This window comes from Marmota flaviventris, chromosome 14 (genome assembly GCF_047511675.1).
Source record: "Marmota flaviventris isolate mMarFla1 chromosome 14, mMarFla1.hap1, whole genome shotgun sequence".
NCBI lineage: Eukaryota > Metazoa > Chordata > Mammalia > Rodentia > Sciuridae > Marmota > Marmota flaviventris.
In genome coordinates this window covers 43,679,531-43,700,796 of record NC_092511.1, presented here as the reverse complement: position 1 = coordinate 43,700,796, position 21,266 = coordinate 43,679,531, and the positions used below count along the sequence as shown (strand labels likewise).

The 21,266-nt window shown below is 40.0% G+C and overlaps 1 protein-coding gene across 2 annotated transcripts in view; it reads left to right on the top strand.

The window, feature by feature from the left end:
- Window positions 1–13,121: 13,121 nt before the first annotated feature.
- Psme4 (proteasome activator subunit 4) overlaps window positions 13,122–21,266 on the top strand; it is a 98,760-nt gene continuing 90,615 nt past the window's right edge. For both annotated transcript variants that reach the window (XM_027934320.2, XM_071601568.1), the window contains exon 1: window positions 13,122–13,365. In XM_027934320.2, the coding sequence (XP_027790121.2) occupies window positions 13,124–13,365 (242 nt within the window). In that variant the 5' untranslated portion in view covers window positions 13,122–13,123. The remainder of the gene's footprint in view (window positions 13,366–21,266) is intronic.

Below are 21,266 nucleotides of genomic sequence, written 5' to 3'. Positions count from 1 at the left end.
CTAAATCCACTGGACAGTTTCGATTCTTATATTATTGATTTACCAGCAGTGCCTCTCTCCTCTGAAACATTATTTTCACTTAGCTTTTTACAATGCCATTCTGTGCAGAAAAGAGTTTAAGATAGCAGACCTGAGATTGCTATGTTTAGAAGAAACTTGATGTTTGGTCCCTGGAAGGAATCTTGGAACTTTGGATTTCAGAAGTGTTACCATTCTTCCATAACTGATAACATGGTTTACTGAAAAAACCAGCCTCTACCTCAGAGCAAAGCCTGTCCAAGGAAGGGACATCACCTTTGTCCTTGGAAAGACCCACAGAGCACTCCTAGGCACATTCCCATACTGCTAAGAGGTTTATCTACAAATAACAGGAGAGATCTGCTGCACCAGGTGTCCCTGACTCAGTTAGGCTAGGTGGGGATCCATAGCAGCCCCCTAGAAGCCACCAATCAGCATGAGACAGGGAAATACCTGGGATGCCAGATGACCCTCCCAGTAGTTTATGGTGGTTGATAACGTGTTGGGAAACCATGTAGTTCTGCACGAACACCCCTTTAGGCTTAAACCAATCAGTTCAAACGAATCCCCCTCTTGTAGTAACCAATCACCCTACCCAACTTGTTCCCGCCAGTGAATGTGCTAATCATGTTTTAGAGTTGTTATTTGATTTTCCCCCGGTGTGTGATGATTTGCTAAGAGATGCTATGATGTATATGGGGGTCCCTGCCTTCTCCAAAGAATGTATAAAACTGCTGCAAACCCTGGGCTCGGGTCTCTCAGCATCACCAGTTGCTGTGTGTGCGCGCGAGGAGGACCGAGCTAGCTTGCAATAAACACCTCTTTGCTGTTTACATCGATCTTGGTCTCTGGTGGTCTTTTGGGGGTCCCGAATTCGAGCATAACATTACTGTGCCTAGACTATTTGTACAAATGAAGGGTTGGGGATGTGCGGCCCCTAAGTTCAATTCCTGGTACCCTCCACCTCCCAAAAAAAAATACAAAAAGGGCTGGGGATGAAGCTCAGTGGTTAAGTGACCCTCGGTTCAATCCCTCATACCAAAAAAACAAAACAACAACAACAACAAAAAGAACCTTCAAACTTGTAATCCCAGTGACCTGGGAAGCTGAGGCAGTAGAATCACATGTTTGAGGCTAGAAACTTAGTGAGACCTATCTTTAGAAACTTAGTGAGACCAGTCTCAAAATAAAAAGTCACTAGGGATATAGTTCTGTGGTAAAGTACACCTGAGTTTAATCTCTAGTACCAAAAAATTAATTAATTAATTATATATGTTTAATGGACATTTAAACAATAAAGATATATAGATGCTAAATAAGCATTCAAAAATGATTATCATGCCAGGTGTGGTGGTGCATGCCTATAATCCCAGCGACTCAGAAGGCTGAGGCAGTAAGATCACAAGTTCAAAGACAGCCTCAGCAATTTAATGAAGCCTTCAGCAACTTAGTGGGACCCTGTGAGAAACTAATGTGACTCCATTTAAAAAAATAATAATAATAACAGCAGCTTCTACCTCAAGGCCTGTCCTAAGGAAGGGGGCATGACCCTTGTCCTTGGAAAAACCCACAGAGCAATCCTAAACACATACCCATCCTGCTGAGTTGTTTGTCTGTAAATAACAGGAGAGATCTGCTGCACCAGGTGTCCCTGACTCAGTCAGGCTAGGTGAGGACCCATAGCAACCTCCAATCAGCATGAGACAGGGAAAATACCTGGAATGCCAGATGACCCCCCACTAGTTTATGGTGGTTGATAACATGTTGGGCAAATATGTAGTTTAGCACGTACACCCCTCGTGGCCTAAACCATTCAGTTCAAACAAATCCCCCTTTTGTACTAACCAATCACCCCTACCCCACTTGTTCCCGCCATTGAATGTGCTAATCAACGTTAAGAGTTGTTTGATTTTCCTTAGGTGTGGAATGATTTGCTGTGTGATGTTGTGACGCATAGAGTATCCCCCCAAAACCTATAAAATCTCACTGAACAAAGGACCAGGACTCACTCCCTGGGACCGCTGCATCAGGAAAGGTTATGAGTCCAGGCTCGAGCTTGCAATAAAGACTTGTATGATTGCATTGGATTCGGCTCCTGGAGGTCTACTGGGGTCCCACAAATCTGGCATAATACCTGTCTCAAATTAAAAACTAAAAAGGGCTGGGGATGTAACCAGAGAACCCCTGGGTTCAATCCCCTATACAAAAAAAAAAAAATACTTATCATTATTAGTCATTGGGAAAATGTAAATTAAAATCTTAATGAGATAAGAGATACTATTATACTCCCACTAGAATGGCTAAAGTTTAAAGACTGATGAGGCCAAATATGGGCAAGTGTGTGAAGCAACTAAAATTCTCAGACGATATTGGCAAAAATGTAAAATAACTACTTTGGAAAACAGTTTATAGTTTCTTAAAGTTGCAGATACATATACTGTATGATTCAGCCATTCTACTCCCAGGATTTTTTTTTTTTTTTTTTTGCATGAACCAAGATGTTTATTGTAATAATATTTTCTTCAAACAAAAACAACATTTAAACAAAAAAGTGGAAACACCTTTATTTACTTCCTTTAGGAAGGGAATGGATAAATAACTGGTTTATTCAAAGAATGGAATACTACTATATAGGCGTTAAAAATTAATGAACTAGGACTGCAATTATGGCTTGGTGTTAGAGCACTTGCTTAGTACATGTGAGGCACTGGGCTTGGTTCTCAGCAGTATATATAAAATGAAATAAAATAAAGGTACTGTGTCCATCTACAACTAAAATTTTTTTTTAAATTAATGAATTACATTAGCATCTTTTTATCTTTTTAATGTATTTGTTTTAATTAGTTATTCATGACAGTATAATGCATTTATGCACTTTGATATAATTTCTCATTTTTCTGAGTGTACATGGTGTCTACTCCCAGGATTTTTACCCAATAGAAAAATAAATATGTATCAGCTGGGCGTGGCAGCGCATGCCTATAATCCCCTCGGCACAGGCACAGGAGGCTGGATGGCAGGATTGCAGGTTCAAAGCCAGTCTCAGCCTCGACGAGGCACTAAGCAACTCAGTGAGAGCCTGTCTCTAAATAAAAATACAAAATAGGGCAGGGGATGTGGATCAGTGGTTGAGTGCCCCTGAGTTCAATCCCTGGTACCCCCTACCAAAAAAAAAAAAGAAAGAAAAATAAACACGTATCTATAAAAAGACTTGTGTATGAATATTCATATCAGCTTTATTTGTGATAGCCAGAAACTGGAAATAACCAACATATGCCACCTCTACTATTTGATATAGTGTCCCCTTTAGTAGCCACTGCTCATGAAAAATGCAGCCATGATGCCAGACTGCTGATACTGTCACTACCACAGATCCAATATCATTCATCACCCTTTCATTTTGGCACCACTTGCTCAGGACTCAAAGTACATGGTGGCCTAATCTGGGTCACAAGGCTGTCAGGGGAGTGGGAAGAAGATGAATCACACCCCTTGGGCTTCTGAAGTTAAAGGTAGGAGTCGTTCTACTTTACCAAGACCTAGATAATGGGAGATTTTCGAAATCTGTCAAGTGGGTTCAGAGGCTGGGCAGCCAAAAATAATTACAGAGGACTGGAGATATAGCTCAGTAGTAGTGTTTACCTAGCATGTTCAAGGATTGATCACCAGTACCACTAAATAAATAAATAAAGCTGTAGAGGTGGTGCACACCTGTAATTTCAGTAGTTTGGGAGGCTGAGGCAGAAGGATTGAGAGTTCAAAGTCAGCCTAAGCAACTTAGTGAGTCCCTAATGAATTTAGCAAGACCTTGTTTCTAAATAAAGTGTTTTTTAAAAGGGCTGGGGATGTGGTTCAGTGGTTAAACACCCCTTGGTTCAATACCTGGTACCTTCCCCAATTCCAGGGGTGGGGCGGAACCCAATTATAGATGTCCACTATTCTAAGTATTTTGAATAGACCAAGGCACATATATTCTTTGTATAACTAGTTATTGACATAAGAACTGACTGCAGGGCTGGGGGTATAGCTCAGTGGTATAGCACTTTCCTAATATATGAGGCCCTGAATTCAGTCCTTGGCACTGGAAAAACAAAACAAAACTGAGTTACTGGGCAGGCATGGTGAGTGTGCCTATAGTCCCAGCACTCAGGCGGCTGAGGTGGGCGGATCACTTGCGCCCAGTAGTTTCATACCAGTCTGGGAAACAAGCCAGACTCTGTCTCAGAATAAATAAATACATACATAAATAAATCTGACTGACTTGGACATTCAAAGGCAAAACAATAAATCTTCGTCTAGATGTCATATTTCACATAAAATTAACTCAAAATGGATCACAAATGTAAATATAAAACATAAAACTATAAAATTTTTTGAAAAAAAAAATTTTTGGAATCTCAGACTAGGCAAAGAGTCCTAGAGGACAACAATCCCCCCCCTGCCCCGTGGCACCAAAGATGGAACCCAGGGCCTACTATATGCTAAGCAAAAAGCACTCTCCCACTGACCTAAACCCCAATATTTGACCCCAGATTTTGATACATAAAAGGAAAAATTGATAACTTTGACCTCATCAAAATTCAAAACTTTTGGGGCTGTGGTTGTGGCTCAGTGGTAGAATGCTTGCCTAGGATGTGTGAGGCGACGGGTTTGATTCTCAGCACTGCTTACAAATAAATGAATAAAATAAAGGTCTAACGACATCTAAAAAAAATTTTTAAAAATTCAAAACTTTTATTCTGCAAAAGAATCTATTAAGAAGATGAAAAGACAAGCTATAGCCAAACATGGTGGCTCATGACTTAAATCACAGCTACTCAGAAAGCTGAGGCAGGAGGCTTGCAAATTCTAGGCCAGCCTGGGCAACTTGGTGGGACTTAGTCTCAAAAAAAAAAAAAAAAAGAAAGAAAGAAAAATGAGGGGCTGGAGATGTGACTCAAGCAGTAGCATGCTCGCCTGGCATGCGTGCAGCCCGGGTTCGATCCTCAGCACCACATACAAACAAAGATGTTGTGTCCGCCGAAAACTTAAAAAAATAAATATTAAAAAAATTCTCTCTCAAAAAGAAAGAAAGAAAGAAAGAAAAATGAAAAGATATAAACAGGGAGAAAATATTTGCAAACCACATATTTCACAAAAGAATATTATCTGGATCACATAAAGAACTCTCAAAACTCAATAGTTGTGGTGTGATGGCACTTGGCTATTATCTCAATAACTTGAGAAGCTGAGTCAGGAGGATCATAGATTTGAGGCCAGCCTCAGCAATTTAGTGGGGCCCTAAGCAACCTGTCCCAAAATGAAAAATATAAAGGGCTGGGGATATGGCTCAATGGTTAAGCACCTGTGGGTTCTATCTCTGGTACCCTGGCACACACACACACACACAAAATCTCTTCTGATCAGTGTGTTTTAATGCCTTGCACTGAGGCACTAAGAAAGGTAGTTAGGAAAAAAAAAGTTAATAGTAAACCACCTCCTCATCTCTTTTTGAGACAGGATCTTGCTAAATTATTTAGTTTGGCCTCCAACTTGCAATTCTCCCTCAGCCTTCTGAGTTCCTGAGATTACAGGTCTGTGTCACTGCCCCTGTCTTTATGCAAAATTTTAAGGTGTTTGTATTTCTAGCATATAAATCCCTATCTCCCTGAACTTATTTACATTTATTCTCTCTCTTCTCACCCCCACTCCTCTCCTTCCTCCCTCTCTCTTCTCTCTCTCTCTCTCTCTCTCTCTCTCTCTCTCTCACACACACACACACACACACACACACACACACACTTGTGTGAATAGTTTGTTGTGTGGAAATTAGGGAAAACAGCCAGGTTCCATGTTAGTGTTGAAATGATGCAGGAACAAGGACAATACACACTTTATGGTAAGATTATTACTACAGAAATAGCAGAAGCTAGAGTATAAACCTGGGAATGACCATAAAAATGTAAGCCCCTATTCTCCAAAACTGTCTATGAGATGAAACATCGACTTTTTTCTATAGCCTGTAAAAGGGAGTTAACATTAGTTTAATCTGGAGATTTTAGGATGTAGGAAGATCCCAGCTGACATTTAGTTACAATTTTAAAGTTTCTGTTTATATGTCTGTTAATCTCCTAGACAGTAAACTCCTTGAGGACAAGTCTTCTGTCATTCATTTTATGATCTCAAACTTGGCAGTCATACAGTATTTAATAAATGTTTGTTGAATTACTGAATATATAATTCATTTTGGAGAATAAGGAATTTGATATATTGCTTCTTTTATTAAGTCTGCAAATTTCAAAAGAGATTCTGCTTTATACAAAGAAACAGATTGTAAATGGTAGCATTTCAAGCATCAGATGTTGTTGAGTGTGACTGTCTTGCTGGCTATTGAAATTATTCATGGAGCCAATCCCATTCTCTGTGTATGAGCAAGGCCAGTTCTATTTATATATATAAAACCAGGGGGTAGGTGGAAAAAGTCTACCTCCTCTTTGTACATTAGTTATTATCTCTCCACTGATTCTATTGTTAATGTCTTCAACTACCATTAAAAAATACAATACATCTCTTTACTATATTTGATTAGGAGAGAAGCTGTCACCTCCTACATTATTCACACCAGCTTGTCAAAAAGAAAAAACACAAAGAGCTTCAGTGGTGCTAAAAGGCTTTTTTGCATTTAAGTATCAAATAAGTATTTTTTTTTTAATTTAATCACTAAATAAATATAGACTGGTGGTTAGGCATCACTAATCACCTATGTACTTTTGACTTTTTGTTTGTTTTTGTGATGCTGGGGAATGAATCCAAAGTTTTATACACCCTAGGCATAGTGTTTTTCTACTGAGCTAAATCCCCATTCCTACCTATCTTTTTTTTTTTTTTTAGTTCTGGGGAATGAACCCAAGGGCTCTTTACCACAGAGCTATATCCTCAGCCTTTTTATTTTTTATTTTGAGACAGGGTCTCAAATTGGCCAGGCTGGCATCGAAACTATGATCCTTCTGCCTCAGCCTCCTGGGTTGCTGGGATTACAGTATGTTATATATCATGCCTGGCTTATGCCAAATGATTTCTAATATTTTAAAGATAGACATTCTTTCCTTAAGGGTCTTTCAGTTCCATCCATGGCAGTTGGAGCTAATGCAAAACCCTATTCTGTTGGAATGTCTGGTTAAACATAAAAACAACAAATGAGCCTGGCATGGTGGCACACACCTATAATCCCAGCGGGTCAGGAGGCTGAAGCAGAAAGACGGCAAGTTTAATGCCAGCCTCAGCAACTTAGGAAGACCCTGTCTCAAAAAATAAAAGGGCTGGGGGTGTAAGTCAATGGTTAAGCTCCTGTGGGTTCAATTCCTGATACCAAAATAAATTAATTAATTAAAATAAAATGTGAAAAGTTCAATGGTCAAGTTAAACAGAAGATCAGAAATGGATGAAGAAAGAATTCAAGAATGAGCTCTGCTTCCTGATTGCCAAGTTCTGACCTGCTTTCCTCTACCATTCCCTTCTGTCATGATGTTCTGCTTCATCTCAGTCCCCAAGCAACAAAGTCAGCCATCTATGGACTGAGACCTCTGAAACCATGAGCCCCAAATAAACTTTTCCTCTTCTTAAAGAAAGAAAGAATTCAAGAATGAAAAATAGATATGATATATAATAAAATTATCCAGAATGAGATTGGAAAATGTAACATAGAGATTAGAACCAGAAGGTACAACATAACACCTAATAAGATCTACAAGGAAAGAACGAGTATAAGAAATATGGAAAGATAGCTAAAAATTTTGCACAACTGAAATGAAATTTGTGGGTGTCTTTGTGTGGATATGGTACTGGGGTCTAAACCCAGGCCTTTGTACATGTTAGATAAGCACTGTACCAACAAACCCATACCGCACTGCCACTCCCCACATGTGCCTTTTTAAATTTTTGAGACAGCTTCTTGCTAAACTGCCTTAAACCTGGAGTCCTCCTGACTCAGCCTCCTGAGTAGCTGGAATAAGAGGCATGTGCCATTGCAATCAGCTGAATCTTTAGGTTAAAAAACCACAAAACCCTTGCAAAATTTTAAAAATCCTATATCTAGCTATAATTTAGTGAAATATCAAAACGTTTAACAAAGCTAGATGTGGTGAAGCATGCCTGTAATCAAAGTGACTCAGAAAGCTGGGGCAGGAGGATCATAAATGGAGGCCAGCCCGGGCAATTTAGCAAGACCTTCTCAAAATAAAAAATATAAATAGCTGGGGATGTGGCTCAGTGGTAGAATGTCCCTGGGTTCAATCCCCAGTACCAGGAAAAACAAAACAAAAAAACAACACCAAAACAAACACCACTGTAACTCAGCAGAAGTCTGGATAGTTGATTACAATAGAATGACTCATTAATATTTCTAAAGATTATGCTTCCGGCAACAGAGATTCATCCATTTGCCATTATAGCCTCAGTTCAGGTATATCATATATAGAGAAAACTAAGGCAGGAAAAGACAAGACACTAACAGGCTCTCATTTTTGTTCATTGCTAATAAGTGGGCCAGTAAGTACATCAAAGGCATACATGTCCAATTGATTATTATTCCTACTAATTCCTTCAGCTTGAGGAGGAGTCTCTCTCTTCAGAATATTTTCTTTGAAGGACCTCTGCATTTTTCTGGTCTTCCAAGAAGGGCATTTTTAGTCTGCTGCCTCTAGTGGTGAGATAAGAAGTCAATGTCTACCCCAGAGTCTGGCTGAAAAGATAATGGGCTGTTATCCTCTGGCAGAGTATCCTGACCCCCAAGAGATAAAAATGCTTGGAGATGGACTGAGAGGTGAAAACCCATACTGGGTTAATCTCCAGTGATAAGCAGACCAAGTCATAAAAAACCCTTACTGGGTTAGTCTCCAGTGATAAGCAGACCAAGTCATAAAAAGAAACCTATGACCTTCCAACTTTCTCACCTGAAAGCATTTCTTCTTCTTCTAAAATTATTATTATTTTGAGTACTGGTGGTTGAACTCAGGGGCATTCAACCACTGAGCCACATCCCCAGACCTATTTTGTATTATATTTGTATTATATTTAGAGACAGGGTCTCACTGAGCAAAAGCACCTTGCTTTTGCTGAGGCTGGCTTTGAATACACAATCCTCCTGCCTCAGCCTCCAGAGCTGCTGGGATTACAGGCATGCAACACCGTGCCTGGCTAAAATTATTTTATTTATTTGTTTATATGTGTTGCTAAGGATCTAATCCAGTGCCTCACACATGCTAGGGACACTCTGCCACTGAGCTACAGCCCCAGCCTACCTGGGGGCATTTCAGTAGTGTTTTATCAGATATATGTATTACAATAATGCTTTCTTTAATGTACACTTTAAATATTTTTTATTTATTTTATTTTTTATTATTTTTTATTGGTTACACATGACAGTAAAATGATCTTGACATTTCATACACTTTATATATTTTTAAAAATATATTTTTTAGTTGGGCTGGGGATGTGGCTCAAGCGGTAGCGCGCTCGCCTGGCATGGGTGCGGCCTGGGTTTGATCCTCAGCACCACATACGAACAAAGGTGTTGTGTCTGCCGAAGACTAAAAAAATAAATGTTAAAAATTCTCTCTCTCTTAAAAAAATACATATTTTTTAGTTGTCAATGGACCATTAGTTTATTTATTCATTTATACATGGTGCTGAGAATCAAACCCAGTGCCTCACACGTGCTAGGCAAGTACTCTACCAATGAGCCACAACCCCAGCCCATATATTTTTAAAATTTTAATTGTTTTTAACCTTTCCAGTTCAGATGTTTGCTTTAGGGAGCTTGACATCACCTGGAATTCCTTTGAAATCTTAATCCAAACATTCCTGTTCTTTTTGATCCCTTGCTCAAGTGACTTCTCTTACTGTCCTTGTACCTTCTCAGGACCTAAACCCTTCATTTCTCAGCTTTCTCTTTTTCAGCCTTCTGCTCTCTTTACTTAGACTTCAACCAATTTACATTTTAACCACTCCCTTCCAAATAACTCAATTATATTTATTTAGAGAACTCAATGAGATAATATAGCTAAAGCACTGGCAAGTGTTCATTAAATGGTAGCTAACATAAACATAAATAAAATTCTCTTCCTCCTTTGTCATTCTATTATACCAGCCATATATGTCTATTATACCAGACATATATGTCATACACTTCTGGGCAGTTGAATATTATTGGAAAATATCACTAAACTGTGCAAATAGATGACAGTAAACTCATGCTTCTATCCTTAACAGCCAAGTAATCTTTATCTTTCTCTAATCAGTATTTTGAATTTTGAGAGCACTCTAAGCTTTCTCCAATCTTTTTAAATCTTCCCATCTCTTCCTAATTCTTATTCTTTTCACAGGGGGAAAAAATGAAGAAAGAAAGAAAGAAAGCATCAGGGAACTTCTCCAACTTCAGCACCAAATCTGCAAAAGTTTCCTGTATTTGCTCCTATCCTTCCCTGTTTTCCTCCTGTGACAATGGAAGCACAGTCTGGTTTACTGCTAAAAGCCAATGACTCCTGTTTTCTCCCACTCTGTCATCCTCATCCACATACCTTCAACGGCTCTTCCCTTTGGCTTCTTCTTACCTATATTTTAAAATATCTAAATAGACTGCATCTTAGAAAATCCTTCTTTTTATTCTAGTACTTTGTTATCTCTCCCTTATTATTCCCACCCCATTTTAAAAAAAAAAGTTTGTCTATATTTGCTGCCTCTAATCTATTCACTTCCCATTGTCCTTTGCCATTGTAATCAGATTTCCATTCCTACATTTCATGGAAACTTGCTGTCTGCTTTATCAATAAACCCTTTATTCAGTAAAGCCTTCTCAGGTTTCATTTCAATTGACCTGCCAGCCACCACTGGTAGACTGGATCACTTCCTCCTTTTGAAACTCAATGGTTTTATTAATGGCCATTCACCTAGAATGCCTCATAATATTCTGCTTCCAGTGATTATTTTTCCTTATGGTCTTTTCCACTTTTCTCGTTCCATCTTTATGGTTGTGGGGATTGAGCCTACGGGTGCTCTTACACAGAATTACAACCCCAGCCTTTTTATTTTATTTTTTAAAATATTGAGAGACAGGTTCTCACTAAATTGCCCAGACTGGCCTTGAACCTGCAATCTTTCTGCTTCGGCCTCCAGAGTCACTGGAATTACAGTCCTGCGCTACAACACCTGACTTTTCTTTGTCCAAGAGGTCCATCAAGGGTCCATTATTTTCATACTTTCCTCATTTCCCTCCTACCCACCTATATGTTGATTCATATCCCAGTTTAGATCATCCTCCTGATGTGCTTTTCAACTTGACACTTATCCACCCTTAGGCTTTCTGCCTCTAAAGCTGTTTCTGCTGTATTCTCTCAGTGAAGGACTTCAGATCTACCCAACTTCCCAAGCCAGATAGCATCAGACATCACATCATTTCTTGTTTTCTTTCACTCTTCACATTCAATCAACTAACAAGCTTAGGCCATTCTGCTTGAAATAGGTCTCAAATAACTTCAGCTGACATCCAAGCCATCATTCATTGTGTCATCTTCTTAAGGGGTCCTCCAGTTTTCAATCTTGTTTTTTCCAATCCATTCTCCAAGCAAACGAGAGTGATTCTTCAAAAATGTAATTATTAATTATGAATGTAATGCACTCCACTATTGTCATGTATGTAAGAAATAATAAAAAAAATGTAATTATTACTATTTTTTTTTGTACTGGGTATTGTACCCAGGGATGCTTTACCACTGAACTACATCCCCAGTCCTTTTATTTTTTTATTTTGAGACAGGGTCTCCCTCAGTTGCTTAAGTCCTGGCTAAACTGCTGAGGCTGGTCTTGAATTTGGGATACTCCTACCTCAGCCTCCCCAGCTGCTGGGATTTCTGGTGTGTGCCAACGCACCAACCAAAAATGCAAATTTTAGCACTAACCAAAAATGCAAATTTTATCACGCCACCTGTATTCTTAACATCTTTCACAAGTTTCTTGTCTTCAGGATAAAGCTCTAAATTCTCCAGCATTTCCTTCTCTGTCTGGTTTTTTCACTCCCCTCTTTTCATACAATCGTCAGCTGGTTTGAATTTCTTTGAATTCCTAGAATACATGCTTGTAGCCTTAGAGCTGTTCTCTCAGCCTAAATATACATTCTCTTCCCTTGTTTTTCTAACCAACTTGCAGTCAACCCTCACAGTTTAACTAAAATATCACTTCCAGGAAACCTGTTACTGATCCAGAGGCATTCTATACCCATCTAACTACTAAGAGCATTGTCTTGTAATCCTCTATAGTGTATGACTGCTCTAAGTTCCTAAAGGGCAGAAACCAGGTGCCCTTAAACTTTCCATCTTAAAAACCTAAGAAAGCGTTTGGCACACAAAATAGTTCAATTTATATTTGTTGAATAACTTCTTTGGAATGAGGTTGCCAGGTGAATACAAAAAAGGTGGAAACTTAAAAGGGACAGAGTGAAAAATCTGTAAGGAAAAGTGGAATAATACGGGTCCCATAGGTTTTTCCATAAACTCTTTCCTCTAGAAGCTACCCTGCCTGCTTCAACGTGGGGATCAAGGCCAATTACTTCGCCTGAGGCCACGGCAACTACTGGCGCCCGAGGCCTGCGGTGGGGAGCGTGCCGTCCTAGACAAGGGAGGACAATAGCTTGGAATTCGGCCTCGTGTTTCCGGTGGGGCAGCCTCCCGCTAGGCGGGTGGAGCCCGCGGGTGGGGGCTCCGAGCCCGGCCCACGGCTAGGAAGCGCGGCTCCCAGCGCTCCCGCTGCCACCTCCACAGACGCCGCCGCCCCGCCCCGCCCCGCCCCGGAAGTGACTTGAGGCCCGTCCGGAACCTCTGGGCCTGGCGGCTGCAGCGTCACCAGCGGAGCCGGTGCGGGGCGGGCAGAGCGGCCGCTGCCGCCGCCAACGAACCGGGGACCGCGCGGGGCCCAGCAGCACACCGGCCAGGGGAGGGGGCCCAGCGGTTGGGCCGAGAGCGACGGGCCGCCGGTGGCCGCGGGGCGACAACGACGCGGAGGAGGCGGAGCCCGGAGAGGGGTGGGGGCCGGGGAGGGATAGGGTGGGAGGGGGTGGGGGGGTGTCTCTGGGCTCATGGAGCCGGTCGAGCGGGCGGGAGGCGGGGATCCCCCGGAGCCCGGCGGGCGTCCCGTGCAGGGCCTGCGGGGCTTCGTCCCGCAAAAGGAGATCGTGTACAACAAGCTGCTGCCCTACGCCGAGCGGCTGGACGCCGAGTCCGACTTGCAACTGGCCCAGATAAAAAGCAACCTGGGCCGGGCCGTGCAGCTCCAAGAGCTTTGGCCCGGGGGCCTCTTCTGGACCAGGAAACTCTCCACGTAAGTGGGCACGGGTCTGAGGCAACGGCTGGAGGGGTGTTAACGGGGGATGGGCTCTTTGTCCGGATGGCTTAACCCGCAACTCTGTCTTGGCTGGCGCTGCCCCCTTGCAAGTGTTTGCAGGGTCGTGACAGAAGCCTGTGAAGCACTGAAGCCTCCTCCCTGCCACTTTGCCCGGGGACCTCTCGGGTCCTCTACAGCCCTCTTCGTCCTTACCAGTTACTACTCCCCGGGTTGTTTCTTAAGACTTGCGGGGCCCTGGGGAAGAAGGAGAGAGAAGAGCGGTCCCCAAAGGTCCTCCTTGGAGATTTGCGCGAGGGAGAGACTGGGCAGAGAGGATTTGTCTTTGGAGAACTTTGACTTCCCCACTTCTCCCTGTTTCCTCTGGTTCTTTCTTCCCCTATGATCCCGCCTCTTCACCTCTCCGTTAAGTTTCTACTAACTTTGTGAATGGGAAGGAAGCCAAAGGGAGACTTCTGGTTTCTGTTTGTTTTGTAGATTTGATTGAAAAGATTGGCATAAAATCAGCCCTCAGCTCATTCTTGGACTGTAGAGTAGACGTTTATGTTGAGAATGTTGTGTTAGAATCTAAGGAAAGTGTGTTGCTTCTGTTGTGACATTTCCTTTGGCGAGAAGTTTACTATTCGCAGGAAAACAGTGAAGAGCGCCGTCAGGATGTCCTGGGAGTTATTAGTATCAGGTATATGTGAGTTTTTGAGTCGTTTAGGTGAACATAACATTGATTACCCAAGTCGGTTTGAGGAGTACTCTTGTTTTGTATAAACCAACTGTAAACTAGTGTCACAGTAATGGGGGGGGTTAAAGGTATTGGGGCAGCGGGTAGAGACTATTTGCTAGATAGGCATCTGCACTGTCAGCCTTTTATAAAAGAATTTTGCTGTATCTTGTTGGTTGACTGCAGATAAAGTCTGTTACATTGTATGTTCATTGCATGTGGTTACAGATGGCTGAACACACAGGACATAAGTCACTTGTTCAGTGTTTACCCAAATCTGCTGAGTGAACTGGGTGATGACTCAGGGTTTTGTAATGTAATAGTATTAAATATATTCTTATCTGCCAATTTTTAGGAGGCCTCTGACAAATTTCTCATCACCTCTGACCGGTTGATGGGAGTAATTACCTTTTTAATTGAAAAAGAGGCAAAACTAAGACTCTTAATTTGCCCTCTTCAAAGAGTGGCCATAAAATTTTGAAGTTAACAGCTCTTCTTTTGTTTGTAGTATAAAGAAGTTTGTGGTGTTAGGATCCAAGGGAGAAAGGGTTGGGGAGAGGAAGGCACCAGAGAGAAAAGAACAACTTTTAGTCAAAACAGAATATTTTATAAATGACTAAAATTCACTTTTTGAAGTAAGCCTCCTAGGTGTTTGTGTTAATTAGACATAGTAAAAATAAAATTTACATTGTTAGTTCCAGAAATTCCCTATTTAAGTCACTTGGTGTAGACTTGCCATAGAATACCATTTTTAGGGACTAGAACAGCTCTTTTTAGGTGCACAATATATAAATATGCGAGTTTGGGACTGGAGTTGTAGATCAGTGGTGGAGTGCTTGCCTGGCATGTCTGAGGCACTGGGTTCAATCCTCAGTACCGCGTAAAAATAAATAAATAAAGGCATTTTTGTCCATCCTACAACTTAAAATTAAAGAAAATAAAGTAAAAATAAATATGCCAATGTGTGAGGGCACGTTTGGTTTGGGTGCATGAACCTAGAATTTAATTTACACAGGCGCAGTAAAATATATCCTAAAGTATTTTATTTTTAATGAATTTGATATATTGGCACCAATAGTTTATTTTTATGTGGTGCTGAGGATCAAATCCAGTGCCTCACATGTTGTAGGCGAGCACTCTGCCCTGGCACTAATAGTTTTGTTACTGTTTGGCTCATTAGATAAAAGTAGTTACTTAGGAAGGACTAAAAAATGCAGTGGAGACAATGCTTGATGTTTAGGACAGGGTTGTAATTAAATGGCTTAATACCTCTGAACCCATAATGTCTTATATATATAAAGTGTAAGAAGTGCTGTCAGGTAGAATCTAATTTTGGAATTGTGATTAAATGCTGGAAACTGATTCTTGGGACTGCACTATGAAAATTTGAACTTGAAGGCCATATTATGATGTTGGGTGTGTTTTTCTCCTAAATCATGTTAAGATGACTGTGTATTGTGCATATTTTTTAAAGCATCATGTTGCATAAGTTAAAACCTGAATAATGTCAAAACGTGGTGATAGCTGAGTAGTGATCATAAGTCCTAAGAATGGAAAGCAGTAATGAAATTAAAGCCTAGTTTCTCCCACTGGCTTTGGGACTGTGGAACAATTATTTAATCATGTATTTCAGTGTTCTTGTGAATGAAATAAGGGTGTTGGACTAAATAATTCCTACGAATCATTCCTATTCTGTTGTTTTATGATTTTATTATTATTTTACACTTTTTAGTTTCCTATAAGCCGGTGTGTATTTTTCTACAAAGATTGAGCAGTTTGTAAAGTACTTGAAATAGTTACATAGATAAGTACATTCCTAAAGAAGACCAAAGTATGAAGGTCATTCAGGCACTGGGACTGTATCCCCTACTGGAACTGTACAACCGTAATCATGGGTTTCATAGGTGTGTTTGAAGCCGAATTCTGATTGAAATGCTGCTACACTTTTGGGCTTGGGACATCTACATTTGGCCCCCCTTTTCACTTTTTATTTCTTTTTAGTAAATTAAATCTGTTCTGAGATTTGCATGTCTATTTAGCATCTTTGACCAAAGGTGGTTTCTGTGTCTTTTTTATTTTTATTTTTTTGTGTCACTACGGATCAAACCTAGGGCCTCACACATATTAGACAAGTGCTCTACCAGTGAGTGAGCTGCATTCCTAGCCCTTTATTTTGAGGGGCTGGAATTATAGCTCAGTGGTACAGTGCTTGCCTGGCACGTGTGAGGTACTGGGTTTGATCCTCAGCATCACATAGAAATAAAAAATAAAATAAAGGTATTATGTCCATCTACAATTAAAAATATTTTTTAAATTTTTATTTTTAAATTTTGAGACAGGGTGTCACTTAGTTGCTGAGGCTGGCCTCCAACTTGTGGTCTTCCTTTCTGCCTCAGTGTCCTGAGTTGCTGGGGTTACAGGTTTGTACCACCATGCCTGGTGCCTGTATATTTTAAAAATTGGTCCTGGGATGTAATACAAACTCTCACAGACAATTTAAAGTTTTAGAACTGCCTGTTCCAGGGAGATTTTGTGATAGAACAGGGCAGTTTTAAGAATGGAACAAACAAATTAGAGAGGTTAAGGAAAATAAATAAATTGGAGAAAGTAAGGCCAAAATAGTGGTCTTTGGAAAATGGCAGTGTAGACAGATTATCGACTCAGATAACTTGTGTGGCCCAGGTAGAGAATGAAGGGAGTTGAATAAAGAACTTGAGGGGCTGGGGTTGTGGCTCAGCAGTAGAGCACTCGCCTAGCATGTGCGTGCCCTGGGTTGGATCCTCAGCACCACATAAAAGTAAATACAGGTATTGTGTCCAATTACAACTAAAAAAAAAAAAAAGAAGAACTTGAAACGTGTTTTTGCTCTTGACCTTCTAGGCATTACATAAGAAACAGTGAAGTCTGGAACACCTCAGTTTATCTAAACCTGGCATTGCCACCAAGATTCTCATCTTGGTCTTATTTGACCTCTTTTTCTGATTGAAATGTTGCTACACTTTTGGGCTTGGGACATCTACATTTGTAGGTGTTCTCCTTTTGAAGGCACAGTTGAGATGACTAGTGGGTTTTCAAATTTAATATTTACTAGTGGAGTATTTTATAAAAACAATTTTAAAATGTGAGATGGGATTCCTCAAGCAGATTAAAATGGCTTGTTTTTCTTTTTAACACTTCAATGATAATAGAATCCCTTACAAGCTTACCCCATCGATGATAATTTCTTGCTTTTGTGCTTTAGAGTTTTGATTTTAGTTAGGTAATATTGTATGGTACAAAGCAAATTTAAATACCTTGCCTGTCGTAGTGACAAAAGTTCTGTTTTTTTGGGTTTTTTTTTTTTGCTACTGGGGATTGAACCAAGGGGTATTCAACCACTGAGTCACATCTCCAGCCCTTCTTGAAATAGGGTCTCACTAAGTTACTTAGGGCCTTGCTAAATTGCTGATTCTGACCTCAAACTTGGCAATAGGTTCAGCCTCCAGAATCCCTAGGATTATAGGCAAGTACCACCACACCTGGCTTATATTCTGTATTGTTTTATGATTAAATGAGTGTGGAATCATTTCATTTGCTGATTTGTGGCTCCCTTTTAGGTTGAAGAGACAGTTTAATTGTTGTAACATTATGTAGTCTTCCCAGACATATTATTTTAGTCAAAGCCACATAATGCATTTAAGAAATTTTAAGCTGGGCACAGTGGTGCATGCCTGTAATACCTAAGGGATTGGGAGACTGAGACAGAAGGATCATAGTTTTGAAGCCAGCCTTAACAACTTATCGAGGCTATAATCAACCTAGTAAAATCCTGTCTCAAAATAAAAAATAAAAAGGGCTGGGACTGTGGTCCAGTGGTTAAGCACCCTGGGGTTCAATCCCTGATACCAATAAAAAAAAAAGTTTAGTAGAAGTATGAGTTATGAAATATACTGACCTTTTCTTGTGAAAAGTAATAAGTGACTGCAGGAGCAACTGAATTCAGATCATCTAGAAAGCAGGAAATGCTAACTGCTGAATCTCTATTGTCTATTAACGTGAGATACTTACTAATTTTTTTTTTTTTTTTTTTTGGTACCAAGGATTGAATTCAGGTTTAGGGCCTCACTAAGTTGCTGAGGCTGGTTTTGAACTTGCCATTCTCCTTGCCTTAGCCTCCTGAATCATGGAATTACAGGCATGTGCCACCATGTCCAGCACTTAATAATTAATGAGTATCTAATGTGTAAATAGTAAAAGTACACCATAAACACAAGTGCTTTCTATTTGCAAAATAATCTCAAATCTTGACAAATTACCATCTTCATCAGTCAACCAGTTAGAAGCTTGGGCACGGTGGTGCACACTTACAATCCTAGGCAGGAGGATCACAAGTTCTAAGCCAACCTCAACAACTTATCAGGACCCTGAGTAACTTTGCAAGACCCTCTCTCAAAAGAGAAATTGAAAGGCCTGGGGATGTGGCCCAGTGGTAAAAGTGCCCCTGGGTTCAACTCCCCCTCCCCCCCAAAAAAGAGAACCAGTTAGAGAAAGTAGATGAGATGCGTTTTTGTTACTAAATGATTACAATTCAATAGAAACCAAAATTATTTCTTAGAGTAGTTTTAGGTTCACATCAAAATTGAATGGGAAAGTGGAGTTCTCATATAACTTCTGTCTCCCACACTTGTTCACATTTGAATTTTCATAGCACTGTCAAACATCCATACACTTTTTTTTTTTTTTGTGGTGCTGGGGATTAAACTCAGGGATTTGCACATGCTAGGCAGGCACTCTATTACTGAGCTCCATCCCCAGACCTTTTTCTTTTACTTTGAGACAAGATCTCACTTAGTTGCCCTGGCTGGCCTGTAGCTTACAGTCCACTGATTCAGCCTCCTGGCTGTTTGTGGCAGAACTTCCTTTGCCATTGAATATGTGTTTGATTCTAATTTGAACAGTTTGCTGATTTAAGAATTTTTTTAACTTAAAACATTTATTATAGAAAATACCAAACATACTGAGAATGACTAATATAATGAACCTCATCACTCATCTTACACAGTTATCAACTCATGGTAAATTGTTCCTTTCATGCACCCTTTGTAGTTCTTTTTTTGGGTGGGCGGTACCAGGGATTGAACCCAGGGGTACTTAACCACTGAGCCACATCTCTAGCCCCCCTCCCCCCAATTTTTTTTTTATTTTGAGACAGGGTCTCACTAAGTTGTTTGGCCTCTGTATGTTACTGAGGCTGGCTTTGAATCCTCCTGTCTCAGCCTCCTGAGCCACTGGGATCACAAGTGTGCACCACTGCACCCAACCTTTCTCCATAGCTGTGAAGCATATTATTTCATTCGTAAAACATTTTCAGTGTCTTTAAGGGGAAAGGAATTAAAATAACAACAAAAATCAATACCTAAAATAAATCTTTAAAAAAACAAACCCTGAAAAACTGGAAAAGAAAAAAAAAACAACAGTTCATTGTCAACTTTGAATGGCTTCAGGAAGTTCTGCTTCTTTGAAAATTCAGAGGTAAAAACACAGAATTTTCATCCATTTGCAATGCTTTAAGGTTTGCTACAGTTGAATCACATGGGTAGGGAGTTTAAAAAAAACAGCAGCTCGTTAATGATCGTTTTCATACGGTTTCTTTTACTCTTTAATACTGGAGATTTAGACTTAATCTTGGGATAGCAAGTGCTCTGTTGAGGGGATTGCCATTTGGAAAATGAATATACTGAGACTCATAGGTTATTACATAGTAGAGGAACTTTTTTTTTTTTTTAAGTGCCTTACAGAGGGTAGACGTAGTTTTTGGCATTTGGTGCATATAAGTAAAAAATTTCTGCCCTCAAGAAGTTCCAGTGTACTCATTGTGTTCATTTATCTTTGTTTAGAATAGACCAGGCAAAGTGGTAGCCCCCCAAGAATTTTAGAGGAAGAAAATAGGATTTCCCCCACCCCCAACCTCCAACCCCCCACTTCGGGGTGGTGGTGGTGGTGATTGAACCCAGGTGTGCTTTCCCCAATTGGCTTTTTTTTTTTTTTTTTTGGAGGTGGTGGGGGCTTGAATCTGTCATCTTCCTGCTTTAGTCTCCTGAGGCATTCACCGGGCTTACAGGTCTGATAACTGTGCATGACTTAAATTCTAAATGTATTATGTATTTAAAAATTTGCATTCTGACCAGTGGGTTTTTGTTGTTGTTGTTGATTTTGTTTTGTTTTTGCAGTGCTGAGGATTTAACCTAGGGCCTCCTGCATGGGCATGCGGGGCAAATACTCTACCACTGAGCCACATCCTCAAACCTTGACCAGTGTGTTTTAATGCTTTGCGTTGAGGCACTAGGAAAGGAACTTAGAAAATAATAAATTATCATTTGATGATCTGAGAACTTAAAGTCACTTTAAACACTCCCCCCCAAGTGTTCTTTGCTTCATGCTGTGTTGTAAAATAACATTGTAATTAAAATACATGTTATTAAGTGGAGGCAAATTTTTATTTACTTTTATTATATTTTTATGGATGCTTATTTATTAGTAATACATCTTCTAAAATAGTTTTGAAACTTTTCTCTTAAGTGAGATTCTTTCCCCTCCTTTAAATATAGAATCCAAATATGTTTTCCTTTAACCTTTGTATAAAACTAGTGTCTAAACAACAAACTGAGAACATGGTAATAAAAGCAACACCACACAAATAAAAGGAGCAGCAGAAATTACAAGAAGATGATCTGATTGTTGAGACCCCTGCTGAAGTGTGAAAGGCAACACATAAGTCTTACCATTTGGAATCTTGAGGTTGACTACTTCCATATTCAGCCTATGTGGAGTATTTATTCCCTTTCAGTGCACTCTTGTTCATGCTTTTGTATTGTTTCTACGCATATTCCTTTCTGTATTGAGTTTTTTTTCACCTGTTCAACCTTCTACCCCTAGCATTTAATAGTTGGGTATGCATTCATAGATACTCATTAATATTAGAATTACCTTTTAAGAGAGAGAGAGAGAATTTTTAAATATTTATTTATTTTTTTAAGTTTTCGGTGGACACAACATCTTTATTTTATTTTTATGTGGTGCTGAGGATCGAACCCAGCATCCATCCCGTGTATAACAGGCGAGTGCGCTACCACTTGAGCCACATCCCCAGCCCAACCTTTTTTCTTTATAAACTAAAACATTACAA